The sequence below is a fragment of the Barbatula barbatula genome (assembly GCF_947034865.1).
Source record: "Barbatula barbatula genome assembly, chromosome: 24".
NCBI lineage: Eukaryota > Metazoa > Chordata > Actinopteri > Cypriniformes > Nemacheilidae > Barbatula > Barbatula barbatula.
The window spans coordinates 18,895,890-18,914,571 of NC_136787.1; the positions used below are offsets into that span (position 1 = coordinate 18,895,890).

General features: G+C 39.1%; 2 protein-coding genes across 4 annotated transcripts; one reads left to right on the forward strand and one right to left on the reverse strand.

Moving 5' to 3' along the window:
• Nucleotides 1-15: 15 nt before the first annotated feature.
• ggt1b (gamma-glutamyltransferase 1b) lies at nucleotides 16-8,989 on the forward strand. Of its 3 annotated transcripts, none has more exons than XM_079449012.1 (13): nucleotides 16-242; nucleotides 1,380-1,553; nucleotides 1,973-2,103; nucleotides 2,217-2,306; nucleotides 2,901-3,093; nucleotides 3,346-3,506; nucleotides 4,201-4,350; nucleotides 5,716-5,852; nucleotides 6,366-6,553; nucleotides 7,077-7,204; nucleotides 7,318-7,430; nucleotides 7,506-7,619; nucleotides 7,762-8,989. In XM_079449012.1, exons 1-13 carry the CDS (start codon nucleotides 148-150, stop codon nucleotides 7,906-7,908), a joined length of 1,821 nt encoding a protein of 606 aa, XP_079305138.1. In that variant the 5' UTR covers nucleotides 16-147; the 3' UTR covers nucleotides 7,909-8,989. The 3 variants fall into 3 exon arrangements, with proteins under 3 accessions (XP_079305138.1, XP_079305139.1, XP_079305140.1); XM_079449013.1 differs by having other exon boundaries at nucleotides 113-242; nucleotides 7,545-7,619; XM_079449014.1 differs by having other exon boundaries at nucleotides 185-246.
• Nucleotides 8,990-9,773: 784 nt separating this feature from the next.
• Nucleotides 9,774-18,682, reverse strand: ggt5b (gamma-glutamyltransferase 5b). Its single transcript, XM_079449015.1, has 12 exons — nucleotides 18,423-18,682; nucleotides 14,935-15,062; nucleotides 14,206-14,301; nucleotides 13,404-13,599; nucleotides 12,838-12,998; nucleotides 12,596-12,742; nucleotides 12,375-12,505; nucleotides 11,783-11,967; nucleotides 11,504-11,595; nucleotides 11,323-11,435; nucleotides 11,002-11,112; nucleotides 9,774-10,827 (listed from the first exon to the last, which is right to left on the reverse strand). Exons 1-12 carry the CDS (start codon nucleotides 18,587-18,589, stop codon nucleotides 10,681-10,683), a joined length of 1,674 nt encoding a protein of 557 aa, XP_079305141.1. The 5' UTR covers nucleotides 18,590-18,682; the 3' UTR covers nucleotides 9,774-10,680.

The following is an 18,682-nucleotide window of genomic DNA, read 5'->3' on the forward strand; positions in this document are numbered from 1 at the left end:
AATTAAACATTAGAAAGAACGAACATGGCTGTTATTACGGTAGAGAGTTTCTCTCTCGTCGACACAACCTGTGATCCTTGCACTGACTGTAATAAAACAATTATGAAGGATTATGTGAAGTGATTTGTCGAGCAAAGTTAAAGTTTGATGGTCTTTATAGTTAGACATAGTGAGCCAGTGGTTCAGTTACACGGGACGGCAGACAGAAAGAACAATCTACATAAGGCCTGTCAAAGATACAGGTAGGTAAAACTCCTTTTATTCATGTATTTTAAACTCACATGTCAAGATGTGATTTGGTGCATCGTGCATATAAGTAATTTCCTGCACACATAGAATGGAAAGAAAAGGAAAGCAATTTTTGTTTGAGAAAGGGTTTTCAGTTTCCTGTGTTGTGAAGCGTACAATGCGTCTTTTATGGTGGAACACAAACATTGAATTCTTTTGTAGGAGGAAATAACACAATTTCTCTCTGTTTGAGAATATTCTAGTCTCTGGTGTGGTGGGTTTTAATTTTGTTGGCTGCGGGCACTGCAGAGATGTGCCGTGATTCGTTCCCACACAAAGCGCCCTGACAGGATTTAATGTGGACAGTAGCAGGGCTTTGAAACGATGAAAAGGCGCCTTCTCTGAGGAGGACTTTACTTTACACGAGGCTTTTTATTCAAAGTTCTCGAATTATAAATGCAGAAACCCTGCTGCCTTTGGCAGAGCTAAAGTTTCATTAAGCAACATAAAATGTAGGAGAACCATTTGTAATATTCTGCATTGCACTTTTCCACCCCTGAAATTGGGAGTTGATTTACATGTAAATGGGAAAGTTTGAGCAATAATAAGCCAATGAGTTTAAAAGCACCATTCTGAACAAATAATTATCACATTACAGCATTGCATGCTTTTGAATGCATTATCTTTGCAAATATATGTATTTAGCACAAAATCATCCAGTGCTGTAACTGTAATAGTCTTGTTTACTCTGCTCTTTAGTTTTCAACTGTCACATACACGTTATTCTGTAGCAAACTACTTATAAAAGATGCTGTTATATAATGTTTTAATCAGGTGAAATGGTACTTGATCAATGCACAACTTATATAATACAGTCATTGATTGCAACATCAGAATACAGAATCCAACATGTGTGCGGAAGCGGATGTCTTTTATTTACTGTATCTTATCTGTAGCACGCACAGTCTATTATGTCCACGGTCTAGTTTGTCCGTGTTCTGATCTCTAATCTGTTAAAAAACCTTTAAGAGGATGCTGCTCAAACTCCAACAAAGCATTAGAACCGTTGAGGATATCATAGCAAGCATTCGTAAAACACATCCAATAAAGTCCTCAACTGAATAGTAAGAAAACGCGTAATTTCATTGCAGAAAAATGGTACAGAGGTCTACAGTGGTCGGCTGCGTGATGCTGCTGCTGGCAGCAATTGGAACGTTTTTAGCCGTTTTCTTCAGTCTGCAGGCCAACGCGTCTTCCAAGCCTGGACCGGGTTACTTCAGGGCAGCGGTAGCAGCAGACGCCGGGCCGTGCTCAGAAATTGGCAGGTTTGAGGTCATTTAGTAACCAAAGTTTGAGAAACATCAATTAAATTTTAAGCTTACAATATATGTAGTGAATGATCTGCCGAGGCCCATAGAGGGGTATGTACAGTACACAGTTCTTGATACTTGGTATTTAAAGGGATAGTTCACCCAAGAGTGAACTTTTAAACCTGTATGACTTTCCTCCGCGAAGAACAAAAGAAGATATTTTGAAAAAAGGTCGCTAACTGAACCATGCCAGCTTATGGACACGAAACCAATGCAAGTCAATGGGTGCCGGTTAACAGCATTCCTCAAAATATTTTCTTTTGTGTTCTGCGGTAGAAAGAAAGTCATACAGATTTGAAATGACAAGAGGGTGAAGAAATGATAACAGAATGTTCATTTTTGGGTTTGACATGACCTCTCTGTGTGCCCTTCAGGGATATTCTCAAGAAAGGTGGCTCTGCTGTTGATTCCACCATTGCTGCTCTGCTATGTATGGCTTTGATGAATGCCCACAGCATGGGCATCGGAGGAGGACTTTTTCTCACTATTTATGACGCCAAAACTGGTATGAGCTCACCGTCACTTGTCTGATTCCACATGGCATCTGTGTGAATAAAGCGAATACATCGATCTATATTCAGCTGAAGTCAACATGACATTTATATTTATTTTTTACAGGGAAAGTCGAAACTATTGATGCACGTGAGACGGCACCTGCAAACGCGACCAGAGACATGTTTGGCAATAGCACAGACCTTTCCCAGAAAGGTATTTATTAACTCCATGACAGAAATAATCAGTGAAACCCAAATAACACCCTGTGAACGTGCCAAAGTGTGATAAGCATCAACAACTACAAACATGATCTCAACAATCAATAACTTGCTTTCGTGCAATAACGTGCTTTTCATAGGGTAAAGGGGATGTGTCCACCAAGGCGTTTCTGCCGGCATACGGCAAGTTTTTTCAATTGTTTAAACTTTTTTTCACACGCCCAGCGCCGGCGTTCGACCGGGTGCCAAGAGTTGAAAATGCTCAACTTGGGGCACAACGCTCAGTCTGCAGCGGTCATTTTCAGCTGAGCTCCTCGTGTAAATACGCCTCGGTGGACACAGCCCCTAATGGTGTACTGCATGGGGAGAGATGGAAAAATCTGCGAAGTCTACACTTCACGGTTAAGTCTAAACAATGTACCTACAATTTATTTTTAAAAATTGGCAGGCAGATGCATTGTGGGAGACAGGTCCTTGCGTGTATTTTTAAATACAGTAACATGTCTTTTAAAGAAGTGCTTCGTGTTGTTTTATATTATATGTTTGTGGTCTTATACACCATTTGGGATTGTGACAAATTTACTCACAGGTGGTTTGGCCATCGCTGTCCCTGGGGAGATTCGGGGATATGAGATGGCACACAAACGCCATGGCAAGCTTCCGTGGAAAGAGTTGTTTTTACCTAGTACACAACTGGCAAGGAATGGCTTTCCTGTGGGATTCGCTTTGGCCAGTGCAATTTATTCTAACAGGAGAACCATTCTGAATGACAAAGCATTATGGTAGGCAAACTGTAAACGCATTTTTGCTTTTTAACACTTAAAGGTTCACTAAGTAATTGTTTATTTTATGGTTTTGGACTTTATTTCCCGACAATGGTGGGTTACTGAGATCAAGTGAGCCGCCAGTTGGTCATGTGATCTCAACATGACATTCATGAGTGTGCTAAAAATAATATAATTGTAATAAAATGACACATTTAAGAATGAAATATAATATTCCTTATGATTGTGTGTGTATTTTGTTATACTTAGTTCTGTCTTCTGCAATTCCAATGGCGACATCCTAAAGGAAAACGATACAATCATCTTTTCCCAACTGGCCGACACTTATGAGCACATAGCTGAGAACGGGGCCGAAGCGTTCTATAGCGGCCCGCTAGCCGAGAAACTTGTGAGAGACATCCAAGATGCAGGTTCAGTTTTGTTCTTTCTCTGTCTCGAAAACAAAATCAAATGCAAAACAGATGTTACATGTTCCTCAAACCATTTCTTTTGATGGTCCTGAAAAAACAATCATGTATAAAGCCTAAACGTCAATACATTGAAATCAGAGAGTAACGATATATTCTTGTAAATATGATATCGCAAATGATATCTCTGTATCAAACGGTTAAATGAGATCAAACCTGACATCATTTATTCGCCTTCATGTCATACATACCATTTCATCTGTGAAACACAAAAGAAGAAATTTGGAGAAATGTCTCAGTGTTTTGTTAATGGGGGTCAGAGTTGTTTGGTTACCAAAATTAAAAAAAAATCTTCTTTTGTGTTCTGCAGAAAAATGTCATAAACAATGACATGAGGGTGAATAAATGATAACAGAATATATATTTTTAGGTGAACTAATACCACGAACCCTGAAATTAGGTGTACTGTAATTCATTTAAAGATATACTCGACTGTCTATCGGTGTTGTGAAAGGTACTACAATATATTGGCAGAGGGGTTCCAAATATTTTACATCTCACACAATAGTCCACCTCACACAGAGGATAACACACAATTGCCTTTTAATAAATAAATCAATAACTCGCTCGGTCTGATCTTGTTAGGATGCTTAACGTTGTGCGTCATTGATTATCTGTTGTGTTGTGTGTCCTGTAGGAGGGATTATAACTCTGGAGGACCTGAGAGATTACAAGCCTGTACTGGATGAGAACCCCCCCACCGCTAAGGTGGGAGAATACACAATGGTGACTCCCAACGCTCCTGCCAGCGGACCAGTGCTCACGTTAATACTCAACATCCTCAGCAGTAAGAATCGGTTATAGCCATCCCATTAAAAGACTCTCGTGTCATTTTGTGTGGAGCACAAAAGAAGATAGTTTGAGAAATGTCTCAGTGGTTTTGTTTCCATACAATGGAAGTCAATGGAGGGGCAGGGTTGCTTGGTTACCAACATTCTTCAAAATATCTTCTTTTGTGTTCTGTAGTTGAAAGAAAATCATACACGATTGAGATGACATGAGTGTGACATGTCACACATGTCAATGGTTTTGGGTGAACTATCACTTTAACAATGCAAAAGTGTTAAGCACTAGATTTCATAACCCGGTGTTAGAACAATCACATTTAATTCTGCAAGTTTAACCCTTACACAAGTAATCATGTAAAAAAGTAAATATGTCTGTAAAAGGAGAAAATAAGAGCTTAGATCTCTAAACATGTACCCGTCGCCTCTATTCTCTTAAAAATAAGGTGCTTCAAAAGGTCCTTGGATGCCATAGAAGAACCTTTTGGTTCCATTAATAGATCCTTTAATATCTGAAGAACCTTTCTGCTTCCCAAAAGGTTCTTTGTCGCGAAAGAAAGCTATAAAAAAGACTGTATGATTCTTCGTGCAACCAAAAATGGTTCTTCTATGGCATCGTTACAGATTGTACAGATTTAACAATGAAATAAAACATCCAATTACAAATAGTAAGCAGAGGATGTGACATCCAAACTTCAAAAGCTTTCCCTACTATACGAGCTATTAAAATCCCCCCACCTTTCGCTCGGCTGTTTTTGTCCCCCGTCTCCCACACCAACATTAACGTGGGCTGTTTGCCACTAATTGGACACAAACCGAGCATGGAAAAATCCACACAGCCAGCGTGTCCCGACCCTTTGCTTGGGGTTCCAGCAGCAGGGGATAGAGCGAAGCAGCCTGTCATCTGAGATTCATCAGCTTGGCTTTGCAGGCCGCTCTGCTGGCTCGGTCTGCAGACACCCACTCTGTGGCTTTACTGATGAGATACTTATTCATTAAGTTCCTGACAGCCAGAGCAAGGTTGTCGATAAACACTGTTCGCGCTTGTTTTTCACAATTTATTCAGCCGTTATGAAACCTTTTCCACGCAGGATCACCGATAATTGTTTCAATTATTTCGAACGGACGTGTCTGGAATCGGTGCCTGAAACAAACAGAGAAGTTTGCAGACACCAGACGCTAATTTTACATTCAGGGATTTGGCTGATGCTTTTATCGCAAGCAACGTAAATCTGTACGTTCTATAAACTTCAAAACACAAATGTATTTAAAAGATTTTTAGGTTTAGAGATGCTGGTTTAGGTTTGTTTTTGCTGTTCAGATGATAACTGTGAAAACAATCATATAACCAAACGTCTTTCATTTAGGTTTCAACTTCAGCCCAGAAAGCGTCTCCACCACCGATAAGAAAATCCTCACCTATCACCGCATAGTGGAGGCCTTCCGATTCGCATATGCCAAGAGGACTGTGCTGGGCGATCGAAATTTTCTCAACATCTCAGATGTAAGTCAACACTGTCATCATTAACACGCCAGTGGTGTGAGTTACACAGACTTTTCTATACAATAACACTGAACTGGGCAGATACTTACTAAATACTTTTGGCAGATACTTTTATGTCACTAAAAATGACATAAAAAAGACGTATAGTTCATTTATATCTAATATAGCCTACTAATAAGTAATATCTCCATTAATAACAAATAAAAATACAAATAAAAACATGATTTATGAAAATGTATAAAAGCTACGTTTTCTGTTTTTGCAAATGAACTCTTCGTAAAAATGTTGTAAACAAAAACTCTTAAGCAAATTGTCAAATGACAAAAATAATTGGCATATATTAGTCCGTCTTGGTCGAGTTGCAGATCAAAGTCTTTATTGAGACTGACACACTGCTTCTAACACTAATCACAATGTATAAACTGCAGTGTTGAATGGCAGCCTTTTGATCAGCTGCTCTTTCAAGCTGAATATTATTGTAATGATCTGTTTTCCACATCCACTCACCGTCAGTTCATCCAGAACATTACCTCGAAAAGCTATGCTGACATGATCCGACAGAAGATCACAGATGATACAACACAACCAGAGAGCTACTACGATCCCGAGTTCTTCATTCCGGACAATCACGGCACGTCGCATCTGTCGGTGTTGGCGGAGGACGGCAGCGCTGTCAGTGCCACCAGCACCATTAATCTATAGTGAGCATTTACCGTCTTTAACTTCCATGATCAAAAGTTTGTGTAACGACGAGTCTGTCATGGATTGTGGGGGTTTTATTTACATGAATTGAACACAAACACGGTGGTGACGTTACGAGGAGGTATAAACCGGATGTGATGTCAGCAACAAAGTTTATTATACAAATCATAATTCTATGTATTTATTTATCGTTTGGGCCTGGTAAGGCAATACAGTACATGTACAAAAGAAAAGAATAAAATTGTTTTATATATATTTTTTAAGTGCAAAGGAATTAAAAAAGAATGGTGTGCACGGATAAATCATTTATAATCATCACTGCAACGCTGTGATTTCATGGTGACTTTAAGAAATGTACTTCCTATTTACTCAAGAAGCAGAAAAAAGTAAATATATCTTGTTATTTAGTTTTAAGGATGTTTAAATAATTTGGTTAAAAATCGAGTAAATACTGATTAATATACAATTTAATCGTTGCATATACCCCACTAACTAATCACCGTTGACTTTCTGTTCTCCCAGCTTTGGCTCCAAATTCATGGCCAGTTCCTCTGGGATTATTCTGAACAACGAGATGGATGACTTCAGTTCTCCATTGATTACCAACAATTTTGGAGTTCCTCCTTCCCCCAATAACTTCATTGTACCACGTGAGTAAACACAGAATGAATGTCTATGGGCTAAGTTTGTACTAGGACCCCACCTCTTGAATTGATAACATGGTGAAGGTTTTGTATAGTCAATTGTTACACTTTTTGCTCAGATAAAAGACCCATGTCATCTATGTGCCCCGCCATCCTGCTGGACAAAAACAACAAAGTTAAGATGGTAGTCGGGGGCTCGGGTGGAACCAGGATCACCACAGCAGTAGCTCAGGTGCTGAAAATACTTTTGCACTGTATTTTAGTTCCTTTCTTGTGACCTCATGCATGACAGATGTCCTTTGTGCAGGTGATTCTAAACACCTTGTTTTTCAATTACGACTTGAAGAAATCAATCGTAGAGCCGAGAATTCACAATCAACTCAGTCCCAACGTCACGCAATTAGAGTCTGACTTTGACAAGGTGGGTTGAGAAATGCACGCAAGGGTCATTTTAAACCGATCTATTAAGATAAGATGTACATCTACAGCTCCAATAAAAATCTAGATAAGATAAGATACAGTACACAATGCATATCTATCCATATCTCAATCTCATCCCACAGGCAGTTTTGGAGGGTCTTGCCCAGAAGAATCACGTTACAGAAGTGATAAAGTCCACAGTCGCTGTGGTCCAGGCTATTGTGCGGTCAAGTGATGGACTTCGCGCTGAGTCAGACCCCCGTAAGGGAGGTTATGCAGCTGGGTACTGACATCCGATTCAGCGATTCGGGTTTCCAGTCCAGCTTCAGGCAAAAGAGATGCTACCCAAGGACATTTTCCTGTCCTGGTCGGACATTAAACTGTCGGGTGACAAACACACCCACATAGAAAACGGTTTCTTTTGATTAAATGGATTCATAGGCTATTTATTTCCGCAGATATGCATGTTTGGTGACAGGTAATCATTACAGTGTGTTTGAAGCTGGTCTTTTGTCCTTACTGAGGTATCCATCTAGGCCAATGAAGTTTTCGCACAACCTAGCTGGATCCTCTCAGGGGAGCGAGTTTTAATCAAGCTGAAGTTTAAATACTCATTTTAATGTCCCGGAAGTGTGTTATTCAACCCAGAGGCGCAACGACCGAACATCAAGCAGCATCATTTATGATCAAGCCTTCAGGGGACGATTACATAATCACATAAGAAGTTCTTAATCAAACCTTTCAAGCTTTACAACGATTTTGAGTAGTTCAGCTAATAAGCATGCGATTGTGAACCGTAATCATTTTACAAAGAAAACCTCTATACGCTATATTATCAGAATTCTGTCAAGTGTAACTCGCTGTCGCTTGTATTTGACAGGTAGAAGACAAACTGGTAAATTTGTCTGTTCAGCTTAAACTGTTGCATAATTTATTGTATTATCAATATATCTTAATATTTGGTTTTAGGGACATTTTTGTTAAAGCCCCAGTGAAATCAAATTGAACGTTTTTTTTCCTTTTATTAAAAATAAGTTAGTCATAAGGATGTCAATAAACTGATATGCTTCTATGCGCTGACAAAATTCCCATTTAGAAGATATAAGTGCTTAAAACTGACTCTCAACAAAGCTCTCGTCCAATAAAACCTGCTTTAGAATCTGAAGAGTCCCGCCCCCTTCACCAGCAGAGCTGCGTAAGTGGCGCCTCAAATCCCCCACATGTATTATGTATACATTAAGGTATAGTCATTTATTGAATAAACAATTTATTGGATGGGTCGTGTAACCTTAACAATTCACACAACCAACACCCAGGATTTTTTTGCCTCAATGAAAATGAAGCCATTTGCATTAAAAGTTCAGAACTTGGTGCTAATGGAGTGATTCATATTGTTGCTATTATCAAAAGTTATTTGTGGGTCTGTTTAAATCCAAACTACACAGGTTTGGCCCGAGCCTCTTGATTTGCCAATATTTTAGCGTTGTCTTTGTACCCATCGGGTGGCTTTAGGAGCCGTTGGGTTTGTGCTGCTTGGAAAAGGTCAGGCTCTTTCACGGTTCTCTGCTCTCCCATGGGGGTTGACAATAAAGCCGTGTCAGGTGACTCCTGTCGGTACAACAACAACACGAGACTGTCGAGAGTTTCAGTCTAATTTTTAAGGTGGAGCACAGTTTTGAGACTATCCGAGACACTACTTGTGTTCAGAAGTTCATCTGTTAATGACTGTTTGGCAGCAGGGTGCACAAAACGGGCACCAACCTCAAAAAAAAGAAAATGGTACAGTGAGTTTAGCTTCACTATATAGTCCCTAATATGGTCCCTTTAAGTGTTTTTGAAAAGCGTGATAGAGTTACTCACTGTCACCATTGAGATGTGCACTCATTTGTGAATTTATTCCTCAGCATGGGAGGTTTGCGAACGAGCAGCATTTGCATGTTTTAATAATGCATATCTTTTGCTTGGAGGGAAAGCCCTTTGCATTTTGCTCGCTTTAATTTCACCGCTACAACTTTTTCTGTCTTCATGGTTTATGCATGGTCTCATTTCAACTTGAGCCTTATGGACAGAGAGGGCTGATATCATTTTCATCAGGGATAAACCGCCAACTTAATTTATAGTTTATGTGAGGTCAAAGAAAAGATGAACTCAGGATCTGAAAAAAAGAGATATTTATAAGGAAATGAAAATGCACTTAAGTAGATTATTTGATTTGGTTAGCCGCTGTGCATCATGGGATGTCAGAGGAGACGCTGGTGTCCATTATGAGCATCTATTAACGTTATTTCAGATCAGATACAGAGACAGTAAAATATATCCATACCATTAAAAAACACTTACAGTACAGTAGAAAATATTCACTGAAGATTAACCATACCCTAGTAAAATGGTATTTAAAAAGGTACATCCTTATAAAAATTCAAAAGTGCACATGAACACAAGATATAAAAATATATGCTAAAATGATTTAGCGATAGAAGTGCAACATTCAGTTTTGTAACATTCACATTTTGACGATACTGAAAAACAATCTCTCCCAACATACGGTAACAATGTGTGAAAACAGAAGTATAGCTTCTACAATAAGGAATTAGATATTTGTAAGAAGATCTCTGTTATTAGAAAATGTTATACTTTTTTAGGCTTTTCATGATAAAAAGAAAACAAAAAAAATGAAAGACCGGGGCTAATTGTCACACGATTTAGTCCTTCTGTGCAACGGTGTTTCATGCATTCTGACCTCTTTACAATGTTAAACATGCTCGTGCTTGGCATGCTCAACTTGTCAAAAATGAGTTGGACGTATGACCTAGTATTTCTGTGCTCGCCCAGCGTTCGTGTAGGTTTTGGAAAGCTGTTTGTGAAAATGTGTTTCGCAACAACTTGAGAGAAGTTGAGGTGTGTTTGTTTGTTCACAGCATTTCAGAGATGAATGTAATATAAACTGTGGATATAACGCTGGATTTGGAGATTGTTTGAAACTGATAGATGGAGTGTTGTGCTTCGCCATTTGACAACTAGCCCCAATATAGCTGCAGCTGACCGGCAGATTCAGAGGCACATCAGTATCCCGCTGACTTGCCGACCTTCCTGGCGTCGGACACAGCGCTGATGCAGTGTCCATCTTTCGAGATGCCATTGACCACATTAAAAAAGTACGGATTTTTCTCCACAACGTGTCTTAACGCTGTCATTGCCTCTATAGCTGCCTGAGGAGCAAAAATGAACAACATAGATTAGATTACCTGTTAAAAAATGATGAATGTAATCAGTGACTGGAAAAGTGCGAGAAATGAGCAATTATACTCTGTAAACATGGATTATTATTTGTGATTGGCGTTAGAATAATATTGTTAGAAAGGTCTAAAATCTGAATAACTTACATTGTCGTATCCATGCTCAAAGTTGATGGTGTTCTTGGAATTCACAAATACAATTTTTTCAGCGATAGATTCGCTCAGACTCATACCAAACCACAGGTGGTTCATAATGGACTGAAAGAGAGAGAGAGAGAGAAGCTTTCATTAAAGTAAATCTACGAGGAATACAGTGGGTTATTTTCAACCTTATGTCTACATACTGCATCTCTTGCATGCTCTCAACTAACACAGACAATAAATCGAATGGGTCCCAGAGCGAATAAATAAAAACTAAACATTCCTTCGCAGGTTGATTTACTGTAAACTAACTGGATTTCAGCTCACCAGGGCCATGGCTGTAGTGATCATACTGCCTCCAGATCCACCAATCACCAGTGTCTTCTGCTGAGAGGAGGACTGCAGGATAGATGGAGCCATGGAGGAAGGTGGCTGCTCACCTGCGGAGAAAAAACTATAATGGTCCGGTGTTCAAAATGCAAAATGAGGTTTAGAAATAGATCTTCACCAGGCGTGACAGAATCCGCTTTGCCACAGAAGTCAGCTAGCTCATTATTGAGGATGATACCCGTCTTATTCGAATAAATAGATGATCCAAACCTGGAAACAGATCATAATAAATTAAAGTCTGCTTATTCTTGCCTTGCCTTAGAAATTCACCCACGATGGCTAGTTTAAATCTAATAGAAATGAACTGAAATGCGTTAAATAAGCATTACTTTTAGCATTCAGACACACTGTGAACCGTCGCTTGTTGAACATTATGCTGTAGTTGTGCTTTACTCACATGTGGTTGATGGTGCTGGTAACTGACACAGCACTGCCATCTGCTGCCATGACTGAAACGTGCGTCGTGCCAGTGTGGTCGGATGACGGCGTGACGTTGTAGTAGGAGACGTCGTCGTGCGTGAGTCCATCGGTGATCAAAGCCCTGATACGGTCTGTAAACGTCTTGTCTGTCATGTATGTCATCTAGTTTAAAAGACACAAATGAACATGTTAGTTCCAGAATCTTGGTCCTGTCTGTGTTTGTATCTTTTAATGCGTAAAAATGGTTTAGTCTGTCTTTGCCCTTTCTATGCCAGATGTGTAAAGTTTATTATTTTTCCAAATCAAATCTTTGAAATTATGCTTGGTTGACAAACAACTTTGTCAACATTATTTCTAGCATTTGTGTGGCCTTCAGAGGAAATAACATCAGGCCATTCAATGGAATCACTCAACCTACTCTGACCCCCAGTTATTTTGTTAAGCAAAGCCAAAAATTGCAATGCAACACAAAGAAGGACATAAGAAACTTTGAGGTTGTGAAATGTTGACATTTTTCGTGGAAAGAGAAACAAGAAGAAACAACATTGCTAACGCTGCAGGCGCCTCACATCTCTGGAGTTGAAGAGCGGGTCTCCTAGGTTGCGCTTTTGTCCGTTTGCAAATTTTGCTGCTTCGAGGTAACGATGCAAAGTCACTTTTTTCTGTTCTCCTCTGATGGAGGCTGGAGAGGAGCCGAACCCTTGGGATACACAAACAGATTCTGAATATGCACAAGCAACAGCTGTTTCGTTAGTTCATGGCCTGCATTTAGACCCTCCAGAAGACCTACCGTGCATAAGTTGAAGGATAAAGCCGAGGATCGCGCCCCCTGCTGGAGGAGGAGGGAAGTGCATCTTGTAATCCCCCAGTTGAACTGACCATGCATCGCTGACTCGTACCTGGAAAGCTTTCAGATCATCTTCTGATAATGTTCCACCTGTGTAAACAAACGCAACGGCCAAAAACTTCAGTGTTTTTGGAAGCACTATCTGTTGTAGAAGTAAACACAGTTTGTATATAAACATTTAGCACCTGCAGCTTTTACATCATCTATCAAGTCCCTCGCAATGGTTCCTGTGTAGAAGGCATCGGCTCCTTCTTTGGCGATGATTTCCATGGTTTCTGCCAGCTTAGGGAACCTCAAGACATCCCGTGGGCCAAATACTGTCTTGTTCTTGTGACAGAACAAATCACTAGAAAATAGGCACATTTCTTATAATAATTTATCTACCGTAAGTATAAATCACCAGTGTAAATGGCAGAAGTGAAATGTGTCAGTGGCATGTTGAGGTAATATTTGACTGCAAAATCAAAATAAGAAATATGAATAAAATATATTTTTTACATCCAATCGATAACCAAAAAAGAACTTAATTCCTCAATGTAGGTCTAGTGTTACACAACACAACAATGGCAGAGCTTTCGTTTTTCCTGCCGTTTGCCGGAGGCTGAATCGTAACCTACTTCTTTGACGTGAATCACAAGGACTGCTCTACAAGTGCAATCGTACTTGTGCCTTTAAATAAACTATGCTATTCAGATGTCAATCATCAAGTCATGTATATAAAGAATGGGTCGGGTTGTAGAAGATACAGTACCAGAGTTTAGTGCCTTGAATCAGCCGTTTGACCACATCATATTGCAAGAATTTGCCGAGGTAGGTTGGCATGGGAAAGCCCTCTCGTGCCAGCTTGATGGTGGGCTCAAAAAGTTTGTCCCAGGGCAGCTTTCCATACAGCTGGTGCGCGCGTTGATAACCACGGAGTTCTCCTGGTACACCTATCCATTCGCTTCCTGTGAGACAAAGATTGAGCATTGAAACATATAGAAATAAAGACAATCTGTCAATTTACATCATTCAGTCAATAATTTAAAATCTGCTCCTAATCATTATATTCACAGGTCACATTGATAAAGCACAAATGATGAACGTTTTGCATGTGTTGCGTTTGAAATCAAATCTTTCTGAAACAGAGTTTTCAAAGCAATTACAAGTAATAAGAGAGTAAATTATAATTAAATGCAATTTTATGCATGAATAGTGTGGAAACCTCAACATAACTTTTCATTAAGTATAACATTCTTGATAAATATATATTTGGCAACCGTCTTTGTAAGCCAGTCAGTTTGACATCTGAGCTACCTCAGGAAGTTTGCTCAAGAGTATAAAACAAGCAAAACGAGTCCACCGTAATTCATACCCGTCCCCCAAAGAAAATTCCCCTTTCCTATGCACAATGTCCTATTGTGATTCCTTAAAAGAAAGTTGTGTTTATTAATATAGTTGTAGCCCAAATTGTATACGCACATGATATCCAAAAGGGATCATACAGGTTTTGTTGTTTACCTGTAATGTCATTACAAATACCCAACCGGAGGCAGGATCCTTGTTTTATGTACCTGTAGCGAAGGTTAGAGACTTGGGACAGCGCTTCAGTAAATCAGCTTTGACACCTTTAGGGACCGTCTCTCGCGAGCTGATGACTGTAACTTTGCCTTAAAAAGACAGAAAACATTCTCACTGTGTTTGCTGAAAGACATTCTTCAGAACATAAACTATCGAGTAAAACAAGTTTCCATGAAGCAGTCAGAGAGTCCCAGCCAGCAAAAGCTTAGAATAACAATGTGATCTAAATGATTTCACTTTTTTGTCAAATTTGTTATACTAATTGTTTATAAGAATCAACCTAATGAATGAATAAAACTAAATGTGGTGAACAAGTCTCAATTCCTTTTAAATGTTTTTCTCACATTCGATAACAATAGTAAAGTATGAATTCCCACATGTTGAACTCCCAAAGATCCAAAATAAACCAAAGCTGTAACATTATAGCATCTTCAGCCTCGCCTAGACTTTGAGAAAACTATTGGCTTTTTAAAACCAGCTTTTTGAAATCTTTTAAAACAGCCTTGAAAAAGTTCCCAACTATTCTAGGCTCTAATTGGTTACTTTTTCAAGACACGCATTTAAAAAAATAAACAAATACAACTTCACAATACAAGATGTTTAAGGTCATGAGAACCACTTCAGTCATGTGACCCCGCACTATTGATCAGTAATATATGTCTGGCCTGGAGTTGTAATTACCACACTGGGATATTTGACAGTGAAACCATGAAACCGCATACCGGTTTTGTCCATAATAGTAAAGATGGCTCCCCCTCCCAAGCCCATGCTCTGTGGGTTAACCACTCCAGTACAGAGCAAAGCGGCGATGGCTGCATCCACTGCCGAGCCCCCCTGAAGAAGCATATCCCTGTGAACAAAACACATATCTCATCATTACTTCACTTGTTTTTAACATTACAGAAATAAGCTTGACTTTTTCACATCTCTTCTGGTCTTTAGATTTTGTTGTAATGTTTAGGCTAATCCGTATCGATATCCTTAATAACACATTGTTTTGAGTTATGCGACACATGCACTTTTTCTTATGTGTTTGTGTCAGTATGACAAATGAGACCCTCAGGGCAGGTCTGAACTAGATCTGGAGCTCAATGAACTTAATGTTCGCATGCTCGCACAAGCTCGCGCACAGACCGAATCCGGCACACTCGCTGGATTTTTCTCCTGTGCTGTGTGTGCGCAGCAGCCAGAGAGATTTTTTATATGATGAATGAGATCGGATGTCTGATATCACAGAATGTGTCAAACTGAAAAGTGAAATCTTTCAAAGTCAGTAAAGGACGGAACACACAAAGAAAACGATAAAGAATAAGAATAAGATTTATTTCAAATAAAACGGCCATAATCTTTATACCAGTGTAATGTAATACAGTGCTGTATATGAATCACATAATGATGTGTAATTATCAAATCATAATCTACATGAATAGAAAAGGTTCTGTACAGGTAGAGTAAATTGCTCTGCCATTGGATGTTAGATGACACATTATTAAAGTATTGAGTTACTTTTACAACATGAAAGTCAAATAGGAAAGAAAACGACAAACCAGCTCATAATTCATTTGATTTGGGTCAGTCGGTTTATTAATTCACTTTTATTAAGTGTGCTTTTGTTGTTAAAGGTTTGGGTTACAGCATCAGATTCCAGCTGACAGAATGTACGGTGGGTAAAATAAAAATTGTACAAAAAATTCTCAGTAAATGTATTTCTCAAGGTGACATGAAATGTTCACCAGATGTCGTTAAACTTAAAACGAGCTTTAACATGTTTTTTCTTGCGTGATGAGCACGCATACAGGCCACTGTACATGTTAATTCCAGGTGTTTCTGAAGTTCTCCACAAGCGGTCTGATTATTCTGATTATTATTTTTACTCCTTTGTCAGAAATCTTGCGAGGAGCACCTGGTCAGGGTTGGTACGTTATGGTCTTTCCACTTAAGGATAACGGCCCCAACAGCGCTCACTGGAACATTCAGAAGTTTAGAAATCCTTCTTTAACCAATGCCATCAGTATGTTTCGCAACAATAAGGTTGTGAAGGTCTTGAGAGAGAGCTCTTTGCTGCAACCCAATATGAGATGACATCTCGGTGATGAGACACCCTTTATATGCCATCGGGTTGGGGCTGATCCAGCTGATGCTATTTCCACTGACAAGGGGCAAGATTGCTTTCTAATTACTGAAAGATTTCAGCTGATGTCTTGGCTTTCCTTTTTGCACCTCCCCTTCACCATCTTATTATTATTATACATAACTTAATTTGTGAACTTATTTGTTTTGTTTCTTTGTATGTATTGATTGTTACTGACATCTGATGAAATTTCATTTCAACAGCTCCTTGAGATATATATTTACTGAGAAAATGGTGACAAGAAAAGTGGACTTATTTTACCCACTGTATTTAATAGGGAACCATCTGTTTCTATTTGACTAAACCCTTGAGAAAAGCGTGTAAACATTTGAAAAAGATCAATTCTATCCACAAGTTTTCTATTTATAAAATGAGAAATATGCACAAAAAAGAACATCGTTTTTGAGACAATTTCTGTTCAAATACACAAAACAAAACAATAATTAACCACATATAGAGAAGGGATGCCTCAGAACATAAAATAGCACTTTTTTATTTATTATTTTCATGTGTCCGTTCACGAGGAATATGGAACGTTAAGGATGTGCAATTCCTGAAAATGGACTTAGCTGACAATGGAAAACCATGCACTTTTAAACATGGGTATTTGACACACGCGTCTGGCCCGAAGTGAACTTCCTGTGTTTGGTTATCGGTATGGCTGATGCTTACTATATAACAATTCATCATTGTGCCCCAAGCAAGACAGGTTACTCTAAAGAGACAGACCGTGATACCATGTTGTGATGTCAGATCTGAGTACATCGCAGATCTCTCCAGCACAATAGTTGGACACAGATCAAACAAGCACAGTTTGTTTTTCTAAAAGGCCACCAGAAGCGATTACACGATTGAGAGTTTTTGCAAAGTAACCGGCATATTGTGCATATGACACAAAACAGCTGCTTTGATTTTGATGTGATCACACATGTTAGAAACAACATGTACTGATGGAACTAATGCAGGTCAATTGTGTTCCTTTCACATTCTAAGTTGTTTTCTTCACAGCTCTTGGGGACTCGATTTTAAATGTCACATAAAGGACAATTTATCTGCCTGTGTGGAAAATGCCAAGCTTCTGTAGTTTATGTCCTCTGCCATGGGAGAAAGTTGAAGCATGACCCCAGACACAATACCAAAGTCAAGTTCTTTGAAATGCAGCGATAAATGAGCAAACACATCAGAACAAGGAAATGCTATGTGAGCTTGGCACAAAATGCAGGAAACAGAGAAAATGTCACAGGAGTTTGACTTCTCTTTGGGGCTTTGTAATACAGGTTGATCTTGTTCTAATGCTTCGCTATTCTGGATTGATAATCTGCGAGAGGTTTGGCAGCCAGATGCCTTGATTCTAACTGGTTTGATTTGTGGTATTTGGAACAAAGGAACTTGGCAACGTTTGGGTAGATTGGCGCGTTTAAACTGACTGACTCTGACTGATTCAATTCAATTCAATTCAATTCAATTCAATTCAATTCAATTCAATTCAATTCAATTCAATTCAATTTTATTTATGTAGCGCTTTTCACAATTTGCATTGTTCCAAAGCAGCTATACTTAACAGGACAGAACAAAAAAAATCCTGATTATATATATAATGCAAATTCGTAATGCATACATTCAGTAGGTACATTTATTTGTTAAGCTATCAATTTGAAGCTTTGACGCATATATGCACGCATGCTTTTAGATCACCAAAAATAAATAAAGTGCGTCTGTCCACTTTTTTGGTTCAAAGCACAATTCCGTTTGTCCTGGTCACCATGTGCACGATCTGGTCATGGTATTAATAACTAATCTCTTAAACTGATTATCTCCAACAATTTCATTCTTGCACATTGTTCGAAATACATCCATTCTTTATTTAAAACAAAAATGTGTAAAGCTAAGCGAGAATAAATTACTGTGATAAACTTAAGTCAACGGAAACGCTTTACAATATATATATATTCGTACTTTTATAGATGATATTCACGTGCACTTTAACTGTATGATACAACATATTTCACTCAAGAATACTTGAATAGAATATATTTAATGCACTACACATCTAAAGCATTAAAATCCTAAATGTCTTACCTGCCAACATCAGAGCACAACTGAGAGTCCGCAGAAACGGCAGCGTGCGTAAAAGAGTCGCAATGTCTTTGTCTGGTGCGCAGAATGACGCAGACGCAGATAACAGCGGCAATGCCAATGAAAGCGAGGACGCACAGACAGCATCGTCTGGACTGAGATTTAGCCATATTACCGCTTTCAGCGCGTGTCCGTCAGGGAATGAAACACACGCGCTCCTGCATGCGCGACTGTGAAGGCGGGGGGCGGAGAAGTCGCGCATC

Coding starts and splice junctions, on each gene's coding strand:
- ggt1b (XM_079449012.1), top strand. CDS start 148: ATGGTCTTTATAGTTAGACATAGTGAGCCAGTGGTTCAGTTACACGGG. Junction 243..1,379: donor AAGGCCTGTCAAAGATACAG/GTAGGTAAAACT, acceptor ATTTCATTGCAG/AAAAATGGTACAGAGGTCTA. Junction 7,431..7,505: donor TCACCACAGCAGTAGCTCAG/GTGCTGAAAATA, acceptor TCCTTTGTGCAG/GTGATTCTAAACACCTTGTT.
- ggt5b (XM_079449015.1), bottom strand. CDS start 18,589: ATGGCTAAATCTCAGTCCAGACGATGCTGTCTGTGCGTCCTCGCTTTC. Junction 14,302..14,934: donor TACTATTATGGACAAAACCG/GTATGCGGTTTC, acceptor TGTCTTTTTAAG/GCAAAGTTACAGTCATCAGC. Junction 12,506..12,595: donor TATCCTTCAACTTATGCACG/GTAGGTCTTCTG, acceptor GTGTATCCCAAG/GGTTCGGCTCCTCTCCAGCC.